Raw genomic sequence first — 23,977 nt, 5'->3', positions numbered from 1 at the left:
ATGGGCATTAGCGGGAAGTTGGAACTGGGAGCAGAGCCCGGACTGAAACCCAGGTGCTCAATGTGGGACACAGGCACCTCAATGGCTGCACTACACACCCACCCTGCCTGTAATTTTTTGATGAGTGAGGTCCCTTTAGGCTGTGAGGGAAAGCAGGAGAAGATAACCCAGACTTGATCTGTTCACATTAATCCCCTTTATACTGCCATCTACAGGACTGGTGCTGTGGAGTAGCAAGTGAAGCAGCCACCTGCAGTGCCTGCATGCCTTGTGGGCGCCAGTTGGAGTCCAGGCTGCTCCACTTCGGATCCAGCTCTCTGTTATGCTCCGGGAAAGCATTAGAGGATGGCTCAAGTTCTTGGGCCAAATCATTGCAGCCATCTGGGGAGTGAACCAGTGGATGGAAGACTTTTCTCTGTCTCTACCTGTCTGTAACTGCCTTTCAAATAAACAAGTAAGTAAGTAGTAAATAAATAAATAAATAAATAAATAAAATGGCATCTACATAAGGCAAATTGCAAAAAAAGGTGGGGGTCACAATTTTCCCCAGCTCTTATCTCTCAGCTATTTCTCAAGTGTTCAGGTGCCACTAAAACATGGAGAGAACTTTAATGGTTTTTAGCAACCAGATTATGAACCACATTTGTGATTTAGGCTAGATGAACTGCAAAACCACATGTCAGTTTTGAAAGATGCCCAAGATACGTGCTAGCACGAGGCACTCACTGCAGAGCAGGGGAATCCATGCTTGGAGACACCACTGACTTGCACAGCTGGTAATCCTAGTTAGTGGCACAGTCGTCATTGAAACCAAAGTCCCCTGACTGCCAGCATAGGGCTCTTTCCCATTGAAGAATACTTCCCTTAAAAATCTTCAATACTTTAAGTTAACTTGAGTTTTATATGATCCTATGGACCATGGTCATTAAAGAACCTCCATCACCCTCCAAAAGTGATTATTCTTTGTTCTGCTTCTTAGAAGTTTCCTGAGTTGCCATCCTTGACCTTTGTAACTGTGCATGAACTTGATCAGTACAGCCGCACTCCACACTGCCCCTGACCACCACTCCCAAGATTGTGTGGAATGTGCCCCCAGAGCTCACCTCCAAAGCAGTCATGTTTTTCTGGTTTGCAGCAGATAAGCGATCAGCTTCTCTGATTTTGTTTGTAGCTTCTGCCAACAGGGCCCAAGCGTCATCAACTTTGTTTTTGTAGTCAGCCAGTTTTTCCCGGAGGTCCTTCTCCATCTCTTCGTTTTTCCCCCTGGACTCTGCCAACAGCTTGTTCACTTTCTGCAGGAGACCTTCTGCAGCTCTGCAATCACCCAAAAACAGACCATGAGCCCATGTCACTGCCTCCCGACTGTGGGTAAGAAATTGCTTTGTAAAGAGATGCCAATACACAAAGAATGAAAAATAACGAATCAGGCATAGTCACTATGTACTAACTGAAACTGAAAACTGGTTCCTGCAAGTGGCAAGATCATTTACAATTAAAATTAAGGCAGAAATAAATGAAACCTCACCTTTAATTTGTTTTAGTAAGAGAACCCTTTCAATTGGGAAGGGTTTCATGTCATTCTCATTATCTGACTGATGAGATATATCTTATGATTCACCTCACAAACCAAAACAAAGAAAAGCCACCTGCTTCACCGTCTTGATACACTTCCTCTACTACTTTGAATGGGAGAGAAGAATATTGGCATATTTGCTTCGAAACTGTGAGCAGAACTCTGTGTTATTGCTGTGCTAGTGAAATTTTATGATTTTGATCTACTTTTGTTTTTCTTCCATCTGAGTTATCTGGGGGTTTCCTGAGTTTAACATATCTGTATTTTCTAATGTAAAATTACGTCAGCTGTTAACAAGGGCCAAATACTTGAAAAGATGTGACTCTCTAGCTAACATGCATCCTTGTCCCCTGAGGGGCCTCTTAATACACAGTGTGCTAGGTTCCTCATTCAGTAGATCCGGGAGGGGAGCTAATAATCTTATTTCTGAAAGTTTCAGGTATGAGGCTGGGGCTGTGGCACAGCAGATTAAGCCACTGCCTGTGACACAGACATCCGTTATTATAATGATGGTTTGAGTCCCGGCTGCTCCACTTCTGATCGTGCTCCTTGCTAATATGCCTGGGAAAGCATATTAGATGACTCCAGTACTTGGGCCCCTGCCACCCCCATGGGAGACCTGGATGGAGCTTCTGGCTTTGGCCTGGTCAGTCACAGCCATGTGGCCACTGGGGGAGTGTCCTAGCAGTTAGAAGATTTCTTTCTCTCATTTCTGTCACTCTTCCTTTCAAATAAATAAAAAAGAAGTTCCCAGGATCTGTTGTTTTATATTACTTAACTATTACTAAGAACATTATAACTTAGTTAAAAATGTAAAAATGTGTCTGTTTTATTGAGTATGTGATCATAAAAGTTTCACTGGCATTAATAAAATCACTATCACCTTTTCCAATCCTCAGATTCCCAATCTTTATTTCAAAATATGAGATTTTTTTACTTGATGATTGCTCAGCATTTTGTAAGATGAAAAAAATGTATGGGATGACTTGAGAAGCTCCTACCTGTAGCCAAAAGTACTTTTATTAAAACTAAAAGACATCGGAAGTTTAAAAGTCCCTAATAAAGGCAATGAATAAAGCAAACCCATTGGCTGATGTATCAAAAGGATCACTTACTTGATTATTTAAATAGGTAAAAACATGCTTTAAATTCATTTAATGGCAAGGCAAAGCATTAAATAAGGAAGCAAATGAAAGGATAAATATGTAGCAAACATTTCCAAGTCAGAAAAACATAGTTTCTCCTGCTCCTCTGTGTGATGGAGATTCAGGAAACTGGAAACAAGCTCAGTTTATCAGCTGGAAGCATCGCAGGGCATGTACTCACACCAACTCGTCCTCAGCAACTTCCTTTTGCGTATCTAGATTTTTCCTCCTCAGTTCTTTCATCATCTGATCAATCTCTTTCTGAAGCTCTTGCAAATTTCTCTCAAAGGCCTTGTCTTGAGTTCCTAAAGTTTCATTCAGCTTTACAGCTTTTTCATTTACAGCTGCAGGGGGTAAAACAAATTTTGTAGATTAGTAAACAAACACGCCACACGCAAAAATGGCGTTCAACATCTGCTCTTCACCGCCAGCCCCAAATGAAGTGCAATTTGCCAGGGGTGTTCCTGCTGGGAAAGAGAGAAGAGGTTAACACAGTGCTTGGAGACACACAGGGAAATGTGCCATGCCTGTCCAGTTTATATTTCTTTTGGGGATATGGTGATTAATATGCTAACCTCAAAAGGCAGAAAGGCAAATAAAGAAGTGAGTTAAACCTCTTTAGGGAACAGGTAAAAAAAAAAAAAAGAGAAACATGACATGGAGCAGAACCCCTGGAAGTTGAAAACAGAAGCTCTGCCTTGCAGATAGACAGTCAGGGTCAGTTTTAAAATACTGCATAGGGAAATACCATCAGTGATGAGATCTCTGAAAATGCACCTGCCTTGCATTTCTACCCAGTTCTCCTGCGCTCATTTTTTAAAAAGAGGAATGGAGAACTGATACAGGGACAAGGGTCATAGATTAGGCCTGAAAGGTACCTTCCAGCAGTAACATCCATCCTAAGAGTCTATGTTTATTATGCATTAAATGGGGTTTCAGGCTGTGCTCTCCGGAATATTAGGATTCTCCAGGTGCTTCACATTTTCTACAAATGATGTCTGCTCTGCCAGGAACTTGTTTTATAGGTTGGTGTTCTGGGCAAAATTTCATTTGGAAAAAGAATTCTATGTCAAATAAAAGTTTAAAAAACTGGTGAATTGAAACATTTACACAGTCATACTGCTAGTTTAGTCTAAAGTTTCCTAAAGTATGTTCTATGGAACATTAATTTAGTGAGTTGAAAGGAGACATTTTCTTAAGCTCTTTTGTCTGTGGAATACTTATTTCTACAACATTACCTATGAAAACCTTAGAATGAAGGGTCCGGACTGGCCAAGAGATATTTGATACTATTCAAAGGTGAATCTGAAGACATCTTGAAGGCATAATAAGTCCTGAACATTAATTCTGGAGAGACTTTCTGATTTGCACTGGTTAAAGCTCCAGAAACAGATGCACACAGTTAGCAAGTGGAGCAGCCACAGTGACATATGAGGTTCTGGGTTAATCTGGTAGTTCTGAAATGTGGATCCCCAGAGCAGCAGCAGTAGCAACCCCGCAGAGCTTATTAGAAATACATACTATCAGGCCGGGTCACAGATATCTTAAGTCAGAAATTCTGGGGATGGGGGCCAGCGTTTTGGCCCAGCAGGTGAAGCCACCACTTTAGATAGATAGTGACAGTTCAAGTCCTGGCTGCTCCACTTCTGTACCAGCTGCCTGATAATGGGCCTAGAAAAGCAGAAAAAGATGATCCAAGTACACAGACCCCTGTTACCTACATGGGAGACTAGGATGGCATTTCTGACTCCTGACTTCAGCCTGGCCCAGACCTGGCTGTGGTGGCCATGTGAAGTGTGAACAAGCAGATGAAGAATTAACCTTTCTCTGATTTTCAAATACATAAGCCAATCAACCTTTAAAAGTTTATAAAAAATAATAATTCTGGGTGTAGAGTTCAGCAGTCTTGTTTTTAATAATATTTTATTTATATATTTAATTTTATCTGAAAGGCAGAGTGACAGGGAAGAGAGGGGCATGGGTGGGCAAAGCAGAGAGACCAGAACTCTATTTGGGTTTCAGCCTTTTTCTTCCCAGGATGCACATCAGAAGGAAGCGGGATAGCAAGCCAGGGAGCCAGAACTTGAACCAGGCACTCTGATATGGGGTGCAGGTGTTACTGCGCTACCACACCACCCCCTATGGGGTTTAATAAGATCTCCAGGAGCTTCTAATGCTTGCTAGAGCTTTGGAAACACCAGGTTAGTAGAAGAAACTTGGTTTTAATATATAATCTGTCCTTCCCCAACACATCTTCATAATTCTCTTCTCATCATGAATGTCTTCATCTAGAAAGTTGCTACAGTCAACAGCATGTTCCCGACAGCCACTGCTGCAGACTGAATGTTTATGTTCCTCCCGAACTCTTATGCTGAAATTCCATACCCAATGTGATGCTGTTTGAAGGGGAGACCTGCACATTTTGAGGGTGGGACTGAAATCAGCATCCTTGTTCAATGTATGTCAGAGAGAGTCCTTGTCCCTTTTACCATTTAAAGTTACAGTGAGAAGACAGCCATTCATGAGGCAGGAAGGGACCCCTCTCAACACTAACTGAGCCCGCCAATTCCTTGTACTTCTCAATCTCTAGATGTGGGGGAAATGAATTTCTGTTGTTTATAAGCCGCTGAGCCTGTGCTAATTTTTGTTGTAGCAGCCCCAAGGGACAAAGACATCCATATTTTAATTTGCAGAAAAATTTCAGCCACATATCTTAAGGAACATTTCCTAGCCCAGTGGAAGAAATTATGGTTGGGTGTTCGATTCCTACAAGTTACTGAGTGTAGTTTTTCTCTTGGTCCGACGTGTAATAGTCACACCTGGACTCAGGCCGAGGAATCTTCCCAAGATTCCACCACTACTACCCTAAGATATCATCACTTACTAATAGCCTGTGTCAGGGTTTTTATGGAGCCACAGTGACCACGGACTGATTAATTTGATGGTCGATCCTGCAGACTCTGTGGGAAGCAAGCCCCAGTATCTCTGCCTCCAAGAGTCCAAGCAAAGCAAAAGTTTTGGCGTGGCTATGGTGGATGCCTGTCTGCACGGTTGATTTTAAACAACTGTAGCATATAACTAGGGACATCATTTGTATTCATTGATTTAAAAAAAAATGCAAATGACTACTCCCACTTCCCAACTTACCAGGGCTGCTTTTCCTTTATTATATGAAAATATTAATGAGCTTTTATAAGAGCTTGTGTTTGAAATTTTACCTGATTTAGGAAAACTGGACTTAAATTTTGGCAATATGTGACAGAAATACAGTTAACTCAATAACCACTACTATAATAGTGTTTAAAAAGTTAATGGCACCTTTAGGTTAGCATAAACATAAAATAAGCATTGAGTAGAGGCAATATGCAGGAAAAGAGGAAGGTGAGCTAGAATCTCACGATTTCCTTTGTGTTACATTCTCAATGCTCAATTTGGTGGGAAGAGAAAGACATCAGAGAGACAAAAAGGAAAAATCTGTGTCTTTTGGAAGGCATATCATTTCTTTTTAAATTAAATCAATATGTAAACCACTAGTAATTGTTATTAGGAAGTACAAAATTGGCTTTTGTAAAACAATGCTGTATTAAGACAGAATCCATCATTTCCATAGATTAAAATAATGGACATTTGATAGCTTCAGTGCTTATATATATTAATATGTATGGGTTTTGGAACATCTGTGGGTATTTTTAAGAAAATGCATTATTTAGTCTCTTATTCAAAGGTACACATTATCACTTCAGTACATTTTCATTTCCCTAACATTAAAACTAATTGTGAATTCAACTCAATTTATTTCTATCTTATTTCAATCGGGATTTAAGGTAATTTAAAACATTTTTGACATAAAAGAAAATCGGGGTAATGGTAAAAATATTAATATAAATCACTGCAGCTGGCGCTGTGGCTTATTTGGTTAATCCTCTGCCTGCGGCGCCAGCATCCCATATGGGTGCTGGGTTCTCATCCCGGTTGCTCCTCTGCCAGTCCAGCTCTCTGCTGTGGCCCTGGAGGGCAGTGGAGGATGGCCCAAGTGCCTGGGCCCTGTACCTGCATGGGAGACCAGGAGGAAGCACCTAGCTCCTGGCTTCGGATCAGCCCAGCATGCCGGCCGTAGCAGCCGTTTTGGGGGTGAACCAACGGAAGGAAGACCTTTCTCTCTGTCTCTCTCACTACCTAACTCTATCTGTCAAATAAAAAAAAATAAATCTGTTAAAAAATATTAATATAAATCAGGGCATATATGTTAGAAAGGAATGCATGAAACAATGTTTAAAGAGTTTAACTCTCTAGCTCTAAACATCTTAGCAGTGAACATACAGCATAGAATAAAAAAGATTCTTAAGCAGACGCAGTAACAGTAAAATAAAAATAAATTTGTTCCTCAGAGAGACAAAACAGTTTGTCATATTAATCTGAAAAAAATTATTTGGTGGGTAGATTTATCAAAAATGAGAAATTCTGACCTGCAAAACAGGACAGAGGGATGATGAGCACTTATGTAGCCCTATTGTGATTCTGGACATAAACAATAATGAGTTATTTATGATTCATTAATTCTAACAATGCATGGAATAAAACATCATTTATTCATGATCCAATCAGGCCTCATACATAGCACAGTGCATATTATGAAATTATGGTGAGATAAGAATGGCTTCCATGAATAGAATTTGATTATCTATAAAGAGACTATGACTTTTAAGGGAAGATAAGATGAGTATTTTGTGATCCAAATGCAAAACTATTTTGCAATAGACAAAGGTCAGGCTGAAGCATTCACTTTTGCCATAGCAATTTACTGTAACAAATAAGACATAAAGCTATTGATAATTATCCCTCATTGTTTTAGCTTTGAGAAGAAAAAACTAATGTGGCTAGCTGAACAAGTCACTTAAGCTTCCGATTCTCTTCCTCCTTCCCTGGCCCCTCTTCCTTCCTCTTTGCTTCCTTTTCTCTTTCTTTCCCTCCTAAACTGACACATTTTACAGTACATCTCAGTGAAGAGTTAGTGTCACTCTGATCTATGCAAATTTGTAGTCTCATTAAATGTTTACACTGGGATGAATTTTACCAAACAGTGGCCAGAGCGACTTAAATGGTCACTTTCCTCAGGTTTGGTCACTCCACAGGGTACTTCATGTGAATTAGTGAAAGGGTCTCATCTGGGCAGACACAGTGAGACCATCAGAGCTGGGCACAGTTCAGGACACGAGAGACGCCTTTGGTGAGAGGTAAAACCTTTACTGATGATGGATATACCACAGATTGTGAAATCTAACATCCAGGTTAAACCACTCCTCTACTCTTTCCCCCTGCTGGTGGAGTAGGATGGTTTATAAACTGTACAGTGGCACTGGGCCAAAGATTATTATTATTATTAACCAAAGTGAAATTGAGCCCCTATACAATGTTTTGAATGCAGATGCAACACACCAGCCAGGCCAAGTCTCGTAGCCTTCCTTCCTCAGATTAAAAAGTATCTTTAGAAGTCGGCTCTGTGGCATGGGGAGGTTAAGCAGCCGCCTACAACAAGGGCTTCCCATATGGGTGCTGGGTCACGCCCTGGATGCGCCACTTCTGATCCAGCTCCCTGCTAAGGGTCTGGGAAAGCAGCAGAAGATATCCCAAGTGTTTGGGCCCCTTTCACCCATGTGGGAGACACAATGAAGCTCTTGACTCTTGGCTTAGGCATGGCAACAAATCAAAGGCAGGCCACGGGCACTGCTGTCCAGCTAGAAACAAGGACAGGTGCTGACTATGCACCTGTCATCTGAAATTCAGCCCTTATGAGCCTTCATCCCTAATCCTTTGGGGAGTCCAGGAATTAGGCGAGAGCTGCCCTGCTCCTTGCTCTGCATTCTACAATAAACTCTGCCTTTCTCCCACCAACCTGAATTCAGTGATTGATGTTCTGTGTGCTGGGTGAGTGGCTCCAGTTTGGAGGTTTCTACAGCCACTCCTCCAACACATTTTGGGGATTGTTGCTTAACAGAATGGGTAGCCAGAAGTGCGCCCTTTTTCAGTGGGAGGTGGAGGGCTCATTGTGGAGGACAAACAGTAAGCAGACACTAGAGTGCAGTAAAACGGGTATTAATAGCATTATCAGAATGACTTTATGAGGAGCCCCCAGGATAGGCTGCTCTGTAAGGAATGCCTGAGATTTCGTATGGAAGGAAACAGAAAGTTCCTGGAATGCTCAGAGGGGCTTCCGGGGGTCCACACAGTGTGAGGCAGCCCTGCCTGCAATGGGATTTTGTTGTTGCTGCTGCTGTTTTGCAGGGGTGTGGGATATTTGCAAGTAGCATCAATGAAAACCAATACCAGGGAAAGTCCGCCTTCCTTGGGCATAATAGCAACCACAAGGAGCTCACTGAGATGTCCCCTGGTAGAAGTCACCTTTGCTTCAGATCTGGCCTCAGATTCATCTGTTTCTTACCGCCACAGGAGATCTTCAGGAATTTCTGTTTCCTTGTGGACTGTGATGTCCAGGAATTACCCATGAAGACCTGCCTTGAAGGCTATCCCACATCCTGCTCTATTTTACTGTATTACAAGGCAAAACACTGAAAATGCAGAACCCTGAGGAGCAATGAAAATATTTTTGAAAGCAGAGAAACCCCACAAATCCACTTTTTTCCTACTTTCTAAATGTGCATGTATGTTTTTTAGATATTACAAGGTATTTAAGAATTTTTATTTTCATTATTACTGTAGTGGATGGAGGGTGTTAGCTGTTTTCTTTAAGAGTTTCTTAATCTGGGCTTTTGCCCAGAAATGGCTTATTCTTTGACTCCCAATCATATTGAGAGGTGCCAGAAAAGGAACTCCCAGAGAATTGTGGGACTAAATTGTTGTGCTTCTGGTAAAGGAGCACACGCAAATGCCAAGCAAATGATGTGCATTCAAAGCCAGTTCATTCTAAGGCTATTTTGAGAAGTTAAACCACTTCTTTAATGTGCTGAGTGGAATGACAAATCTAGTGTTTTTAAATGAGAAATCTTTTAAATAGCTTTGAATACAAACAATAGCAAAAACATAAGCTGCCCCCTAGTTAACCATAAGAGTCATTTCTCAAGAATCGTTGCGGGTTTACACTTAGAATCACCTTGTCCTCACCATTTGTAGGTTATAGATTCTCAGCAGACAGTGTCCCTGAATGTCATAACTAAAATACTTCTTAAAAACTTGGAGTTTGGAAATGTCATCTCTGGCGAGAGAAATTCCAGTCGCATATAATACCTTTTTCTATTTTTCTGTTGGGAGAAATAATATGAAAATGTGATTTTTTCTAATACCTTCTGCATCCTGGGTGAGCTCCTTAATGAATTCTTCTAAGGACTTGGCTCTTGTGTTGGTCCTCTCAGCATCCTGCCCGGTTTGCTCGCCATCTGCTGTCACTTTGGTAGCCTAATGATCCAAATTTGGAAGAAGCATAATTAATAGAGATGACGAAGCCATGGTTAGCTAAGTTCCCACTGGCTACATTCTCTTTCAAATATTACTTTGAGCCAAAAGCAATCAATGAATTATTGATCAGAGGTACTGGAAATGACGCCCCACGCTCAAGTATACAATTAAACTTTATTACTTCTTCTATTAAATGGAAATCACAGAGCTGTATTTGGTCTTTTAAAAACTCTCATTATAGGCAATGGCACAGAAGAGGCAGTAAAGCACAATTATTTTTGAAATGTCTTTAAGGTATTATTGCTCACAGTCTTTAATGGAATTTTCAGCCTCTGCATGTTACAGTTTTGTCTATATTTTATTCACTAAAAAAATGTGGAGTGCAACGATGCTCTTTTGAGAGAGCAACAGGCAGTCTGTCTCAATAAGCGTAATTCTATAGATTAGTTTAGATCAATATGTTAATTAAAGAAACAAAGTTGGGAAATGCTTAGGCACTCAGTGGATGCTTGTTTTATAACACTTTAAAGATACCAGCAAAATGTTTAAGGAAGAATAAATGCTAACTTTCCCATATGATATCCTCAGAAATACAGCTATCATCGCAGAAACATACACCACTGTCAGCCAAATACAACAGAACCCCAATCAGCTCCACCTTCCAAAGAGCATGCCTGTACATATTCACCTGTATTCACCTTGAAAATACCATTGGACATAATGGAATGCATTCAGAGTAGGTTCGCAGTTAGGCTATTCCATGTTTAGACGAATACAAGTGGTGTGTGTAACAATTCTTTTAAAGATATTACAAGTTTAGAACACCTTGGAGTAGGTTTACACTGCACTTTTCTAAGTGTATGCATATGTTGATAAATATGATTTCTTTTTAGTAAAAAGATATGAACAATCTAACCCTAGATAACAATCAGAGAATAAGAAGCTGCTTCAATATAATTTCGAATAAGGCTCAAGTGGGCAGAGTATTAGTTCTCTACAGTCTTCTACAGAGTGCTTATATGCCAGGCATGGCCAAATATTTATTTAATTATGTGCATAAGTGGATTTTAAATAGTGCTCAATGTCTGGCCTGTACAAAGCATACTAAGAATTCTACAGGTATTGTATTACAGCTTGTGATTTCCCAGTGGCAACACAAAGTTTAATTCATGAAACTTTTCAAGGTTTTACATAAAAGAATATAAAGTTGAAATATTATCATGTAATTTCTGAAGCTGTGTTCCCAGCACAAATTAAAGTATGAAGGAAGAATCCACTGGAAAATTTTTAATTTCTCTTTATAGTTTTCAGGGCATTCACACATGATTTGGAGAGTATCGTAAAGGGATTACAGTACTCAGAATTTTTTCTTGTAAAATGTTAAAAGTGTAATTATTTTCTCATTTAAATTTTTTGAAAATTCTCTTTTGCAAATATACTGGGCATGCAATTACTAAATTTCTCAAATTCTGCTTTTGTGGTAGGCATTGCAAATATATTACAGTCCCTAAATTCAGCACTCTGCACATGGACCAACAAGATGCACCAAAAAACTTATAACACAAATACACATGCACACACACACACACTCACATATATCATTTTTAAAAACACTGCCTTTGATTCTCCACCTAAGGTCACCTGCTTAAGATGTTGCCAGTCTAAACGGCTTTAAATGTTTCTCCAGTGTGGACCTGATTGTATTCTATGAGACCAGGCCTATGTTCATATATCACAAAACATCATAATAAGGGACTTTGTCTACATTATGAGCATTTTCCAATATCTAGTCTAATTATTATCACCACCTCTGTTATCTCTTATTATGCTGAAAATATACATTATAATTTGAATTTAAAATTTATCCTTTACATTATCAATCTTTTAAATATTACCAAATAACTATCTTAAATGTTTACACCATCAAGCTTAACAGTTCTTATTAATAACTCAAATCATAATTTTTTTCAGAATAAATGTATACTCATACATTCTCTTTTTTTAAAAAAAAGATTTATTTATTTTCTTGAAAGAGCTACAGAGAGAGAGAAGGAGAGGCAGAGAAAGAGAGAGGTCTTCCAGCCACTGATTCACCCACCAATTGGCCACAATGGCCAGAGCTGCCCATATAAAGCCAGGAGCCAGGAGATTCCTCCAGCTCTACCCACATGGGTGCAGGGGCCCAAGGATTCAGGCCATCCTCTACTGCTTTCCCAAGCCACAGCAGAGAGCTAGATCTGAAGTGGAGCAGCTGGGAATTGAACTGGCGCCCATATGGGATGTCGGCACTGCAAGCAGCAGCTCTACCCACTATGCCACAGTGCTGGCCCCTATGTTGTCTCTTTGAAGTTCTGGATGGTCAAGAACATATTCATTGCCTTGACTTTTACTCACATATTGCGTTTATATGGTAACATAAGAGACATCATTCACAAAACTTTTAGTCTCATCATTAATTGAATACTCCAATATTAAGATGTCAAGGATTCTACATGTACTCTGGTAAGAATTAAATGTTTAAAAGTTATCACTGCCGGTGCCACGGCTCACTAGGCTAATCCTCCGCCTGCGGTGCCGGCACCCTGTGTTCTAGTCCCAGATGGGGCGCCAGTTCTGTCCCGGTTGCTCCTCTTCCAGTCCAGCTCTCTGCTGCAGCCCAGGAAGGCAGTGGAGGATGGCCCAGGTCCTTGGGCCCTGCATCCGCATGGGAGACCAGGAGGAAGCATGTGGCTCCTGGCTTCAGATCAGCACAGTGCACCAGCCGTAGCAGCCATTTGGGGGGTGAACCAACGGAAGAAAGATCTTTCTGTCTGTCTGTCTGTCTCTCTCACCATCTAACTCTGCCCGTCAAAAAAAAAAAAAAATTTAAAAAAAAGTTATCACTAAGACTCTGTGCAATCAACCCCCCTGCCTTCCTTTTTGTATATGAAATACGCTAAATTTTTCACTTCTTAGAGTTTTCTTGTGTCGTGTTCATTTTGCCTGGAACATGCTTCTCCTTGACACTTTGAGAGCGCTGACCCTTGTCATTTGTCAGATTTCAATGTAAACATCTGCTCTAAAGTGGCCACTGCCAGGATACCATCTAGGTTTCTGCACTTCCTTGAGCAGAACATAGCACCTTGTTTTTATTGCTTCCTAATTCTTTTCTACTTCCTAAAAATCAATTCAGACTCCAAGATAAAGTTCCAACTTCTCTATGAAGCTATCCCTGCCTATACATTTTAGAATTACTCATTTAATTTTTTTTTTAACTTTTATTTAATGAATATAAATTTCCAGTGTACAGCTTATGGATTACAGTGGCTTTCCCCTCCCATAACTTCCCTCCCACCCGCAACCCTCCCCTCTCCCGCTCCCTCTCCCCTTCCATTTGCATCAAGATTCATTTTCAATTCTCTTTATATACAGAAGATCAATTTAGTATAAAGGTTTCAACAGTTTGCACCCACATAGACACACAAAGTGAAACATACTGTTTGAGTACTAGTTATAGCATCAAATCAAAATGTACAGCACATTAAGGACAGAGATCCCACATGAGGAGCAAGTGCACAGTGGCTCCTGTTGTTGACCCAACAAATTGACACTCTAGTTTATGGTGCCAGTAACCACCCTAGGCTGTCGTCATGAGTTGCCAAGGCTATGGAAGCCTTCCAAGTTTGCCGACTCTGATCATATTTAGACAAGGTCATAAAAGACAGAGTGAGAATAGTAACCAATGATCCTAAGAGTGGCATTAACCAGGTCTGAACAATTATACAGCATTAAGTGGGGAAGAGGACCATCAGTACACACATGTTGGGAGTAGAGCCATTGGTGGTAGAGTAGAGGTTATGATTATAAAGGAATGAGGCCCAAGTACGCTAGACAGGGTCTAGAACAAAGGACAGAGTCATTCTTAGAGGAGCTAAGAAAGGTGCTGTCTAAGCTACAATGAAGTTTTCTGATTGAGAGGCAAATAGAACCTGATAGAAGGGGCTTGATAATAATCTGGTGGGCTTTAGGCCTTGTAAGTTAAGAGGCCCAGACCTATCTATCTCTTCACATGGGGTATATCCTAAGGGAGGTGTGAACCTCCTAGGGGAAGGCACTCTGTTGACTTTCATTACTTGGCTGGCCTGGGAGGAGAGCTGGCCAGGTAAAGGCAGGTGGCAACTCTAACAAGAAATTTACAGTTCTGCCTGCAATGTTGCTGACCCTACTTGACCTCACCCTCAGCTGCAGTGGTCACTTTGGAAGTTGGGCTGAGTGAAGGGCTTTTCAGCTTAGAGCCAATAAGATCTGTGGCTCTGACCTGGGCATCCTTTGACTCCAGGGCAGGTCCATTTCCAGTGATCCAACTCTTGGCAGAGCTGCCAGGGCTCTTCACAAGCTGACTTCTGCTGAAGCCCAGGCTTACCTCATTGAAAGCCACTGCAGTGGACTGACTGGCCTGTTGGGTCTCCTTGAGGGCAGATCACTGTATAGATCAGCCATTAATAGGCCTGCCACCCATTGCTTCTGATGCCTAGCTTTCTTTTCCTCCTGGTTTGTGTTAAAGCAGACCAGAGGATGCAATGGGGGGGGGGGGAAGCCATTGTAATCCATAAGCTGTACACTGGAAATTTATATTCATTAAATAAAAGTTAAAAAAAAAATTACACATTTAATGACAAAAACTTGTCTTACTGAATTATTGGCTACCTTCCAAACTACCAGGTTAACTCTAAGAGGGCCAAAAACTTGGTCTTTTAAAAAAGATTATTTATTTACTTATTTGAAAGGCATAGTTACAGAAAGAGAGGGAAAGATGAAGAAAGAGATCTTCAATCCACTGGCTCACCCTCCACATGGCTGCAACAGCTGAGGCTGGGCTAGGCCGAAGCCAGGATCTGGGAGTTTTTCTGGGTCTTTCATGTGGGTGCAGGGGCCCAAGCACTTGGGCCATCCTCTTCTGCTTTCCCAGGCACATTAGCAGGGAACTAGATTGGAAGTAGAGCAGCCGGGACTCGAACCTATGCTCATTTAGGATGCCGGTGCTGCAGACAGCACCACAAAGGCTGGGCTCACTTGGTCTATCCTAATCATTAATTCACATTCAGCTCTTACCTTGCAGTAAATATTCTCTGAATGTTGTTTAATATAGACTAAATAACAATTCTCCTAACCAATCTTGCCAAACTTATTATTAACTTTATTCTTGCCTACCTTTGAATATTTGCAGAAAAAGATTTTATTTGCTTCTCAACTTTCCCCTAGCTAGTCAAAGCAAATCCGATCTTCAAGATTCAGTTCCAGCTCCATCTCCTCTGTGAGGCCCTCCTTGCCTGTTACAGCGCATGCTCTGCTTTCTTAGATTTTAATTATTTTTGCCACCGCTCAAGATAAGAATACGTAGTGCTGTGTTGTATGTTTGCCCTGTCTACCTAATCTCCATCACGGGGGACAGCACTCCCTCTTACCTCTTTTTATCTATGACAGTGCCCGTTGCAGGGCTGAAGGTATTGGCTGATTGCTTGATACAATAATAATAAAACCAACTATCCTTTGAAATTCTAAAGCCTTTTGGAGCATTCCCAACACCATTCAAACTGACCGTAGGCCCGGTGCTATGCTTGCCAGCAAATGCACATGGCTGAGCAGTTTCCCAGGCATTGGCAGAGCCTCAGAGGAAGCTGCTACCTACGAGCAGCAGCCGAGTGCTTGGCAGGACGGCCGTGCACGGGAACCTCCAGCCTCCCTACTCTGCATTCGAGACCCCAGCTTCATGGCAATTCAAATCTGGACCTGTGATTATACACCAAGCCCCATGCTGGTTGGGAAGGTTAGGCACGGTGCTGCTAAAGGAAGACACCCTTCTCTCCGCACACATGACCTGAGCTTCCTCTCTTAGTTACTACAGGAGAGGAAGTTCCTGGCACCAAAAACACTGACTTTGGCATACACTAAAACTAGGGTTCCACAGGCAGGCTCGGCTGTACCTTGAGTTTCTATGCTTACTCAAAAGGGCACACAATGCTTTCATGTCTCATGTCCTGTTCCTGCCTCTGGAGACAAACAGAGAACACATTTTCATGCCGGTCAAAGTGAAGGTATAGAGAGGTTAGCTGACTTATCTAAATTCACACTTGTGGCCTGGGAGGGCAGTGGAGGATGGCCCAAGTCCTTGGGCCCTGCACCCACGTGGGAGACCAGGAGAAGTACCTGGCTCCTGGCTTCAGATTTGCGCGGTACGCCAGCAGCATCGGCCATTGGGGGTGAACCAATAGAAAAAGGAAGACCTTTCTCTCTGTCTCTCTCTCTCTCACTGTCTAAATCTGCCTGAAAAAAAATATATTAAAGAATTAGAGATAAATTAAGAATTTTCTGTCTCACAACCCTATATTTTACTTGTACCAAATACTATTTTATGTTTGGCTAAAACACAGGAATACTAGGAATACACATGAAAAACTTGAACCCATTGGGTAAAAGGACATTGGTTTGGATACATAAAATTTTACATGTATGCATAAGCTTGGACTTTTGGCAAATTAAAGCATTTCAAAATCCATAACAGAACATCATCTAGATATATTTTTAAAAATCATGTGTCACTACCCAGTAATTAAGTCAAAGAGTCATTCTTGTTAACACTATGCATGAAATAGTCCATTGTCACCTATCAGTGTGACCCTTATTAGTAGCAGAGAGAGACAGCAGTACCACTGGTAGCATTGTGGTACCACTATAGAAGTGAAATCCACACAATCCAGTTCACCCAATGCAGGTTATTGATAATGGTACACATGAGTGCTGTCCACTGCGTGATAAAAGCTATCTGTCTGGTTCAGTTTGGTTTTCTCTGTTTTATTAAATTACTACCCCATCTCTTAGTCATCTTCCTTATTTGCTATTATCTTGTCCTTCTGAGTATTTGACAAATATCATCTCATTTATCTAATAGGTAGTATAAGCTCCCTTTCATTCTCTTTGATTTTCTTATTTTTATATTCTCTTGCCTCTATTCTGCAATTTTCCAATGTTCTTTTGTAAATGATGCCTAATACAGTATCTTGTATCTATCCCTCTTACCTTTGATTATTTTTTTTACATTCAAATTCATTAAACTAGGTCTTTTTTTCTTTTCTTCTTCTTTGTGTCTTTTTTTTTTTTAGAATATTTATATCTAGGCAGCATGCATTACCATTAGACACACATTAATCTCTGAACAATGTAGCTGTTCCTTTTTTGCTTTAGCTCAAGCAGTTCTCACTGTGACTCTTGAAATCTGCACATAATTTTCTTGGTTGGATATTACTAGAGTCTTTCATTTTCTGCTGTCTTATGTTAAAGCCAGAATGTAATGGAGCAAATCTAACTACTGAATAGACAACATTGCTAAGATGCCATCTACCTTTGCATTTGCAGATTCATATGGCTTACTGCTGAAATTAAATTTCGGAGCTCATCATTTATATGATACTCTCAAAGGTCATCCACAAATGTACCAGCTCTGTATATCTAAGTGTGGTGAAGCATTCCTCAGGCAACCTGTTGGAACCAACAATGCACAAGGAAAGAGACAGGGGACCCTGTGGAATGATAGAGAGTCCATTCCACGTGGAATATCTCCCTTAATATTTCAGGTGTGAAATTTTATTTTTTTTGACAGGCAGAGTTAGACAGTGAGAGAGACAGAGAGAAAGGTCTTCCTTCCGCTGGTTCACCCCCCAAATGGCTGCTATAGCCAGCGCGCTGCGCTGATCCGAAGCCAGGCGCTAGGTGCTTCCTCCTGGTCTCCCATGCAGGTGCAGGGCTCAAACACTTGGGCCATCCTCCACTGCCTTCCTGGGCCACAGCAGAGAGCTGGACTGGAAGAGGAGCAACCAGGACAGAATCTGGTGCCCCGACCGGGACTAGAACCCGGGGTGCAGGTGCCACAGGTGGAGGATTAGCCTAGTGAGCCGCGGCGCCAGCCTCAGGTATCAAATTTTTTAAGTTCCAAACCAAACACATTTGCTTCGTTACATATTCTCCCTCTCTCTGTTCTCTCTGTTAAAACATAGAATTAGAAATGAAAGATACAGTTGGCTACTATATTACTTAGACTTTTGTTACTACAAAAAATTCTGGCACGCGATTTTGGAGGTTCATGGTCTTAGACTGGGCAGCTCCCATTGCTTTGGCCATCTGGTGAGGTCAGAGGACAGTGGTGGCAGAGCACAGTGGAGGGAGCATTACAGGGCAAGCCAGGGAGCGTAGAGTGCCCAGGGCTTTGATAAGCAACCCTCCATGAACACTGTCTTTCCAGGCACACCACCGATGATAAAGATGTCCACTGAGGATGTCCCTCCAGGCTTACCTTCTATTCAGCCTAACTGGATTAAGATTCCACCCTCTTAGTAACATTATGTAATGATGTTGATATTTAACCATCTGTACAAGTTTGGGAGTCATATCCTATTCAAACTGAAACAGCAATTTAGATGGTTACCAACTATAAAATAAAGCATTATAAACATAAAAAAATGAGGAATCTTCAAAAAGTTTATAGAAAATGCACTGTATGTATCAATGACCCTTAGATTTCAAAATAATTTTGCACTGAAATAAACACTTGGTTGCACTTTTTCACAAACTATTGTAGGCAGTTAAATCATTGAAAACTAATCTTTTAAAAATGCTTCATCTTCTTTATATTTAATTCTCAATAGGCAGTTGAAGACTGCATATATCAAGTTAAATTTTGATATTCTGTGTAGTTCAGTCATTATGTAGCAGTCTAATCTTATAGTACATACACATTTTAAAAAGTGTTTATCAAATAACGCATTCAATTTAAGTGTCTGTGCCTGATTTTAATGCACTTTAAAGAAATTAAAAATCAGTTCTTATTTTGTGTTCACCTACCTTTTATCTAGTTGTTCAAATCCTATAATTTAAATTATTCACAATTAATTATTTAAAGAAGTACTGGCTGCACACCTACCATGTGCATGGTATCAATGGTACCATGGTGAGTCTTCACCAATTTCTAAACCCCTTCTCCCCTAAACTGTCTTCCTCCTTTTGGAGTTTAAAGTCCGTTAGGGATAGAGTTACTTGTAAAATGATCATGCAAATACAGTTACAATTAGGGATGGAAAAAAATACAATGTTTGACAATCATATGAGGAATCTCAGCATAACTAGACAGTCCCAGGGACTGAGATTTGAAAGGTGAACTGAAGTTAATAGAAGTTAACACGATGTTGCAGGAATTGAATTACCTTCAAAGCAAATACATATACATATATATGTATATAAATGCATATATATGTTTGTGTATATATATAAGTTTACATATATATATATATATATATATATATATATAAGTTTATATATATTTGCAGAAAGGCTCTGGTGGCATGAAATGATGGAAGGTTGGTGTAGCTGGGGGGCAGATGTCCAGGACATGAGTGGTGGAAGATGTGGCCAAGGGGAGGATTTTGGTCTTCATCCTAAGAGCAGTGGGAAGGCAGGCTCAGAGGTTAAGCACTATGGTGACATAATCACATCTGTAATAGCAAACGTTCATTCAGGCTACATAGAGAGTAGAATTGAAGAATGAGGAAAAACAGACTAGCTAGAAAGCTAATGTGGTAATCATAAACTAAGGATTAGGAGGCTGCTGGAGAGCGAGGTAGGGGAGCTAGAAGGACCAGAAACGGAACCCATAGTATCGGGTAATTAGTTGGACAAATGGGAGGGCAACAAAGGAAGAAAGAGAGCCTAAGGAGCATTTATGTATTTCTGGTTTATATGCTGAATGCAGTTGTTACAGGGAGTTCAAGTAAAATTAATAAAGTGATGTTGGATTTAGTGACTACCTTGTGATTGGTTAGCTTGTAAAAACAGTTTTAGTTGTGGGCTGGAAATGGAAATCCAGTCTGCAGTAGAGTGAGAAATGCATGCAGGCCTGTCTCCAAGTCTTTCAAAAAAAAAGTTGGCTCTGACAAAGGGAGTGAGCTAAGGGTAGCAGATTCAGAGGTATATAGAGCTGTCATCAAAAAGCATTTCAGTATGCCACACATATTATAGGACAGTTTGAATATGTCAAATATGATTCTCATATTCAAGGAGCCTATATTCCACTGAAGTAAACAAAACAGCAATACATCAAATTATGTAGAACCATATATATAATGTAACATTTTCTTAATATTTACAAATTAAAACCTACCAAAATATATGCTAACTTGGTTTTGGGGAGCATCGCTGTTCTCTTTACTCAGCAATATTAGGGAACTAGATTCTCCATGTCAAAAACGAGTAACATACATAAAAGCACTTGAAGGAGAGAGTGTAGCTCCCATACCAGCTGTGCAGGATGAAACTTGCCCTGTGTTTCCACAAGTATCCATGAAATGTGTTAGTTTTAAAGTGACTGGTTAGCCAACAGTCCAGAAAACAAGAGGCATTGCAAAGAATTAGAGTACCAATCAAAGCACTTTCCAGAGGTAAGGGATCCCTACCTATAAGTAGGTATAGGATCATAGTAGTTATCAACTTTGGTTGACATTGGGATCACTTGGGGGAGTGCTTGAGAATCTCATTGCTCAGATCATACTTTTTGTTAAATCACAGTCTTCAGGTTTGGTTCCTGGTCCCAGGTGGTGCCCATGTGCAATCCTAATCTTGCTATACATTGCCTGCCTAACATAGTCAAGGGTTACAGGAAGTTGTGGCCACTGTATTTCTTGTACTCTGGTCCCAGTTGCAGAACCATTCATGGCTCTGAGATAGAGGCACTGTTGGTCTTAGTCTCATACTACTGAAAATTTAAATTCTCTAGCCCCGTAGTTATGACTCTGTATTAATTCATCCATGGATCATCATGCAGTTTGACCACAGAGAAAAAGGGAATTGGTCATGTTGATTCAGTGTATTTAGGGTCCCCTGACAGCTATATTTTCAATGACAAGTGTGGCAGGGACAAGGTTAATTAATGAGCATTTACATGTCTTCCTTCTACGCACCAAGATGAGATTTCACCTTAAGCACTCTTATTTCTAGGCTCTTGTGTTCTAGAATCTGAAGAATGGGCAGCTTAATATGGTATTAGGGTGTGGAAAAGGGGGAAAAAAGGTGAAATTTACAATGAAAAAATAAGGAAAATACTACTTCAGCTAGTTAATCAAAGTAAATATCAATAGTAATAAGGCATATAGGTCAGGTGGATCTTTGGTATGATGTGGTAAAATATTTTACTTGTATGATGATTTTCACAAAAACATGTAAATTCATTATACTTAGGAAGAAAACATGAGACAAGATACATTGGAGGGGCCACTGCTTGGGATGCCCGCATCTTATACAGGAGTGCTAGTCTCAGATACTTTCTTTTCAACTCAGCTTTCTTCTAATTTGTACCCTGAGAGGCAGCAGGTAATGGCCTAAGCACCTGATTCTCTGCCATCCATGTGGAAGATACAGTTGGAGTTCCTGGCTCCTTGCTTCTGCCTAGTCCAGCCCTGGCTGTGACAGCCATTCAAGGAGTGAACAAGCAGATAGGAAATCTCTTTTTCTCTCTGTCCTTTACTCTCTCTGTCATTCTACCTTTTAAATAAATAGACACATAGGTAAATAAATAGATAAATAAATAATAGATTTTTAAAAATTATTAAAATACTGGTTCCAACTATGTCTGACAAACTGTTGCAATAGAGTTAACCTATAACACCATGTTAAAGACATAATCAAAAACCCAAAGGAGGCCAAGTCTACAAGACACATGAACTTGTCAAAACCGTCCAAGGCATCACAAGTAAGTCTGAGAAACTGTCACAGCACACAGGAGCCTGAGATGATGTGATGACTAAATGTCATGTGATGTCCTGGGTTAGATCCAGAAACAGTGAAAAGACGCTGAGGAAAGCTGAAAAAAGCATAATCTTCACTGAATACCAATGCTCCTGTATTTTAGCTCATGAGTTGAGACAGAGGTACTGTCCTAAGAATGTTAAGCACAGAGGAAACCAGGGAATCTCTGTCCTATCTTTGCAATTTTTCTGTAAGCCCCAAATCATTCTAAGATAGAAAGTTGACTTAAATACAGTATCGGAATTAATTAAAAATGGATCATGGACCTAAAGGTGAAGTGCAATACTGTAAAGTTCCTGGAAGATAACACAGGAGAACAGCTTGATGACCTCAAGTAAGGCAATGGCTTTGTAGATACAACATCAAAAGCACTACTATGAACAAATTAACTGATAAGCTAGAGTTCTCCAAGTTAAAAACTTCTGTTCTGTGAAAGACTCTTACTAGAGAACGGGAAGAAAGCCACAGAATGGGAGAAAATATTTGTAAAAAACATTTAAGAAAAAGATGGTTATCCAAAATATAGAAAGCTCTCTTGCAATTGAAAAATAAAACTCATAAAAAGTGGTAAAAGAATAAAAAGTTGAAAGACACCTCACCAGAGAACTTAAAGATAGTAAGTGAGCATATGAAGGGGAGTCCAACATATATCATTAGAGAATTTCAGACTAAAATAAAATTAGATTCCATACATATGTGTTAGCTCAAAATCGGAAACACCATTCAAATGCTGATGAGGACATGGAGCCACAGGAACACTCATTTAATGCAGGTAGGAATGTAAAATGGTACAGCCAATTTGGAAGACATTTTGGCAATTTCTTACAAAATCAGACATCTATCATATGATCTGGTAAACAGTTTACTTGGTATTTTCCCAAGGGAGCTGAAAATTGACATTCACACAAGTCTCCACATTGATGTCTGCAGCAACTTTATTCATATTTCGACACTCAGACGAAACCAAGATGGCCTTTGACAGGTGAATAGAGAAATAAACCATAATATGTCTACACAAGAGAACCATATGAGCTATTAAGCCATAAAAAGACACAGAGGATATATAACCGCCTGTTCCTAAGGGATAGAGGTCAACCTGAAAAAGCTGAATTCTACGTGGGCCCAACTACACGACATTCTAGAAAAGACACAACCATGAAGACAGTAAAAAGAACATTAGCTTCCTAGGGCGAGTTAGGGGGAATGGATGACTAGGTTGGAAAACAACGCATTTTTAGGGCAGTGAAGCTATTCTGTGCCATAGCTGTCATTATTTATTTGTCAAAACCCATAGGAAACACAATAGCAAGACTTAACCCTAAAGGAAAATATGGACTTTGGATGATAATGGATCAATGTCGTTTCATTGATTGTAACAAATGTACTACTCTGGTAGGGAACTTTGTCAGTAAGGGAGATGTGTTTGTGTGTATGCACAGGAGGCAAATGGTTTGTAGAAACTCCGTACTTCCTATTCAATTTTGCTCTGACCCTTAAAGTGTTCTAAAAGTCTACTTTAAACAATTTAATCTGGAAGAGTCTTCTGGAGACTAAAAGGGTATATAGGCTTTGACGTGATGAAGATCAGACACTCTGAGAGTAATACTTCTTGTGTCTCTAGGCTCAGATCATTAGGCTACAATATGCTCAATAGGGACAAAGACTGTGGCAGTTGCCAATATTTCTACAGCCCGAGTTTGTCATAGTTCCTAGAACACAAAGAGTCTACCAACAAAAATTAAATGAACGAACAAATGCCTTCTGTTTCCTGGAATTTTTTCCAAAGGTCACAATCAGATTAAATCATTCTGTTTTTACGTATTTGTCAAGTATGTTTCTTGTTCCTTTACTATTATATATTTGCAATGAAGATGTCTCATATTATCCTTTGTACACCTAAATGCTTACACACACACACACACATGACTGAGAAAACTTCCAGACAGGCGGGTCTCATTAATATTTTTCATCTGTTAATACTAAACACGGGTTTTACATGTGGTGAACACATGGAATTGTTTAC

The 23,977-nt window shown here is 40.3% G+C and overlaps 1 protein-coding gene across 1 annotated transcript in view; it reads right to left on the bottom strand.

Annotated features, from left to right (window-relative positions):
• LAMA2 (laminin subunit alpha 2) overlaps positions 1-23,977 on the bottom strand; it is a 698,138-nt gene that overhangs the window by 150,843 nt on the left and 523,318 nt on the right. Inside the window, exons 35-37 of the mRNA XM_062187263.1 lie at positions 10,017-10,128; positions 2,900-3,062; positions 1,104-1,314 (exon numbers count right to left, since the gene is read on the bottom strand). Of these exons, the coding sequence (XP_062043247.1) occupies positions 1,104-1,314; positions 2,900-3,062; positions 10,017-10,128 (486 nt within the window). The remainder of the gene's footprint in view (positions 1-1,103; positions 1,315-2,899; positions 3,063-10,016; positions 10,129-23,977) is intronic.

Source organism: Lepus europaeus, chromosome 3 (assembly GCF_033115175.1).
Source record: "Lepus europaeus isolate LE1 chromosome 3, mLepTim1.pri, whole genome shotgun sequence".
Lineage (NCBI taxonomy): Eukaryota > Metazoa > Chordata > Mammalia > Lagomorpha > Leporidae > Lepus > Lepus europaeus.
Note: the sequence above shows the minus strand (reverse complement) of the source record. Positions and strands in the feature narration are given on the sequence as shown.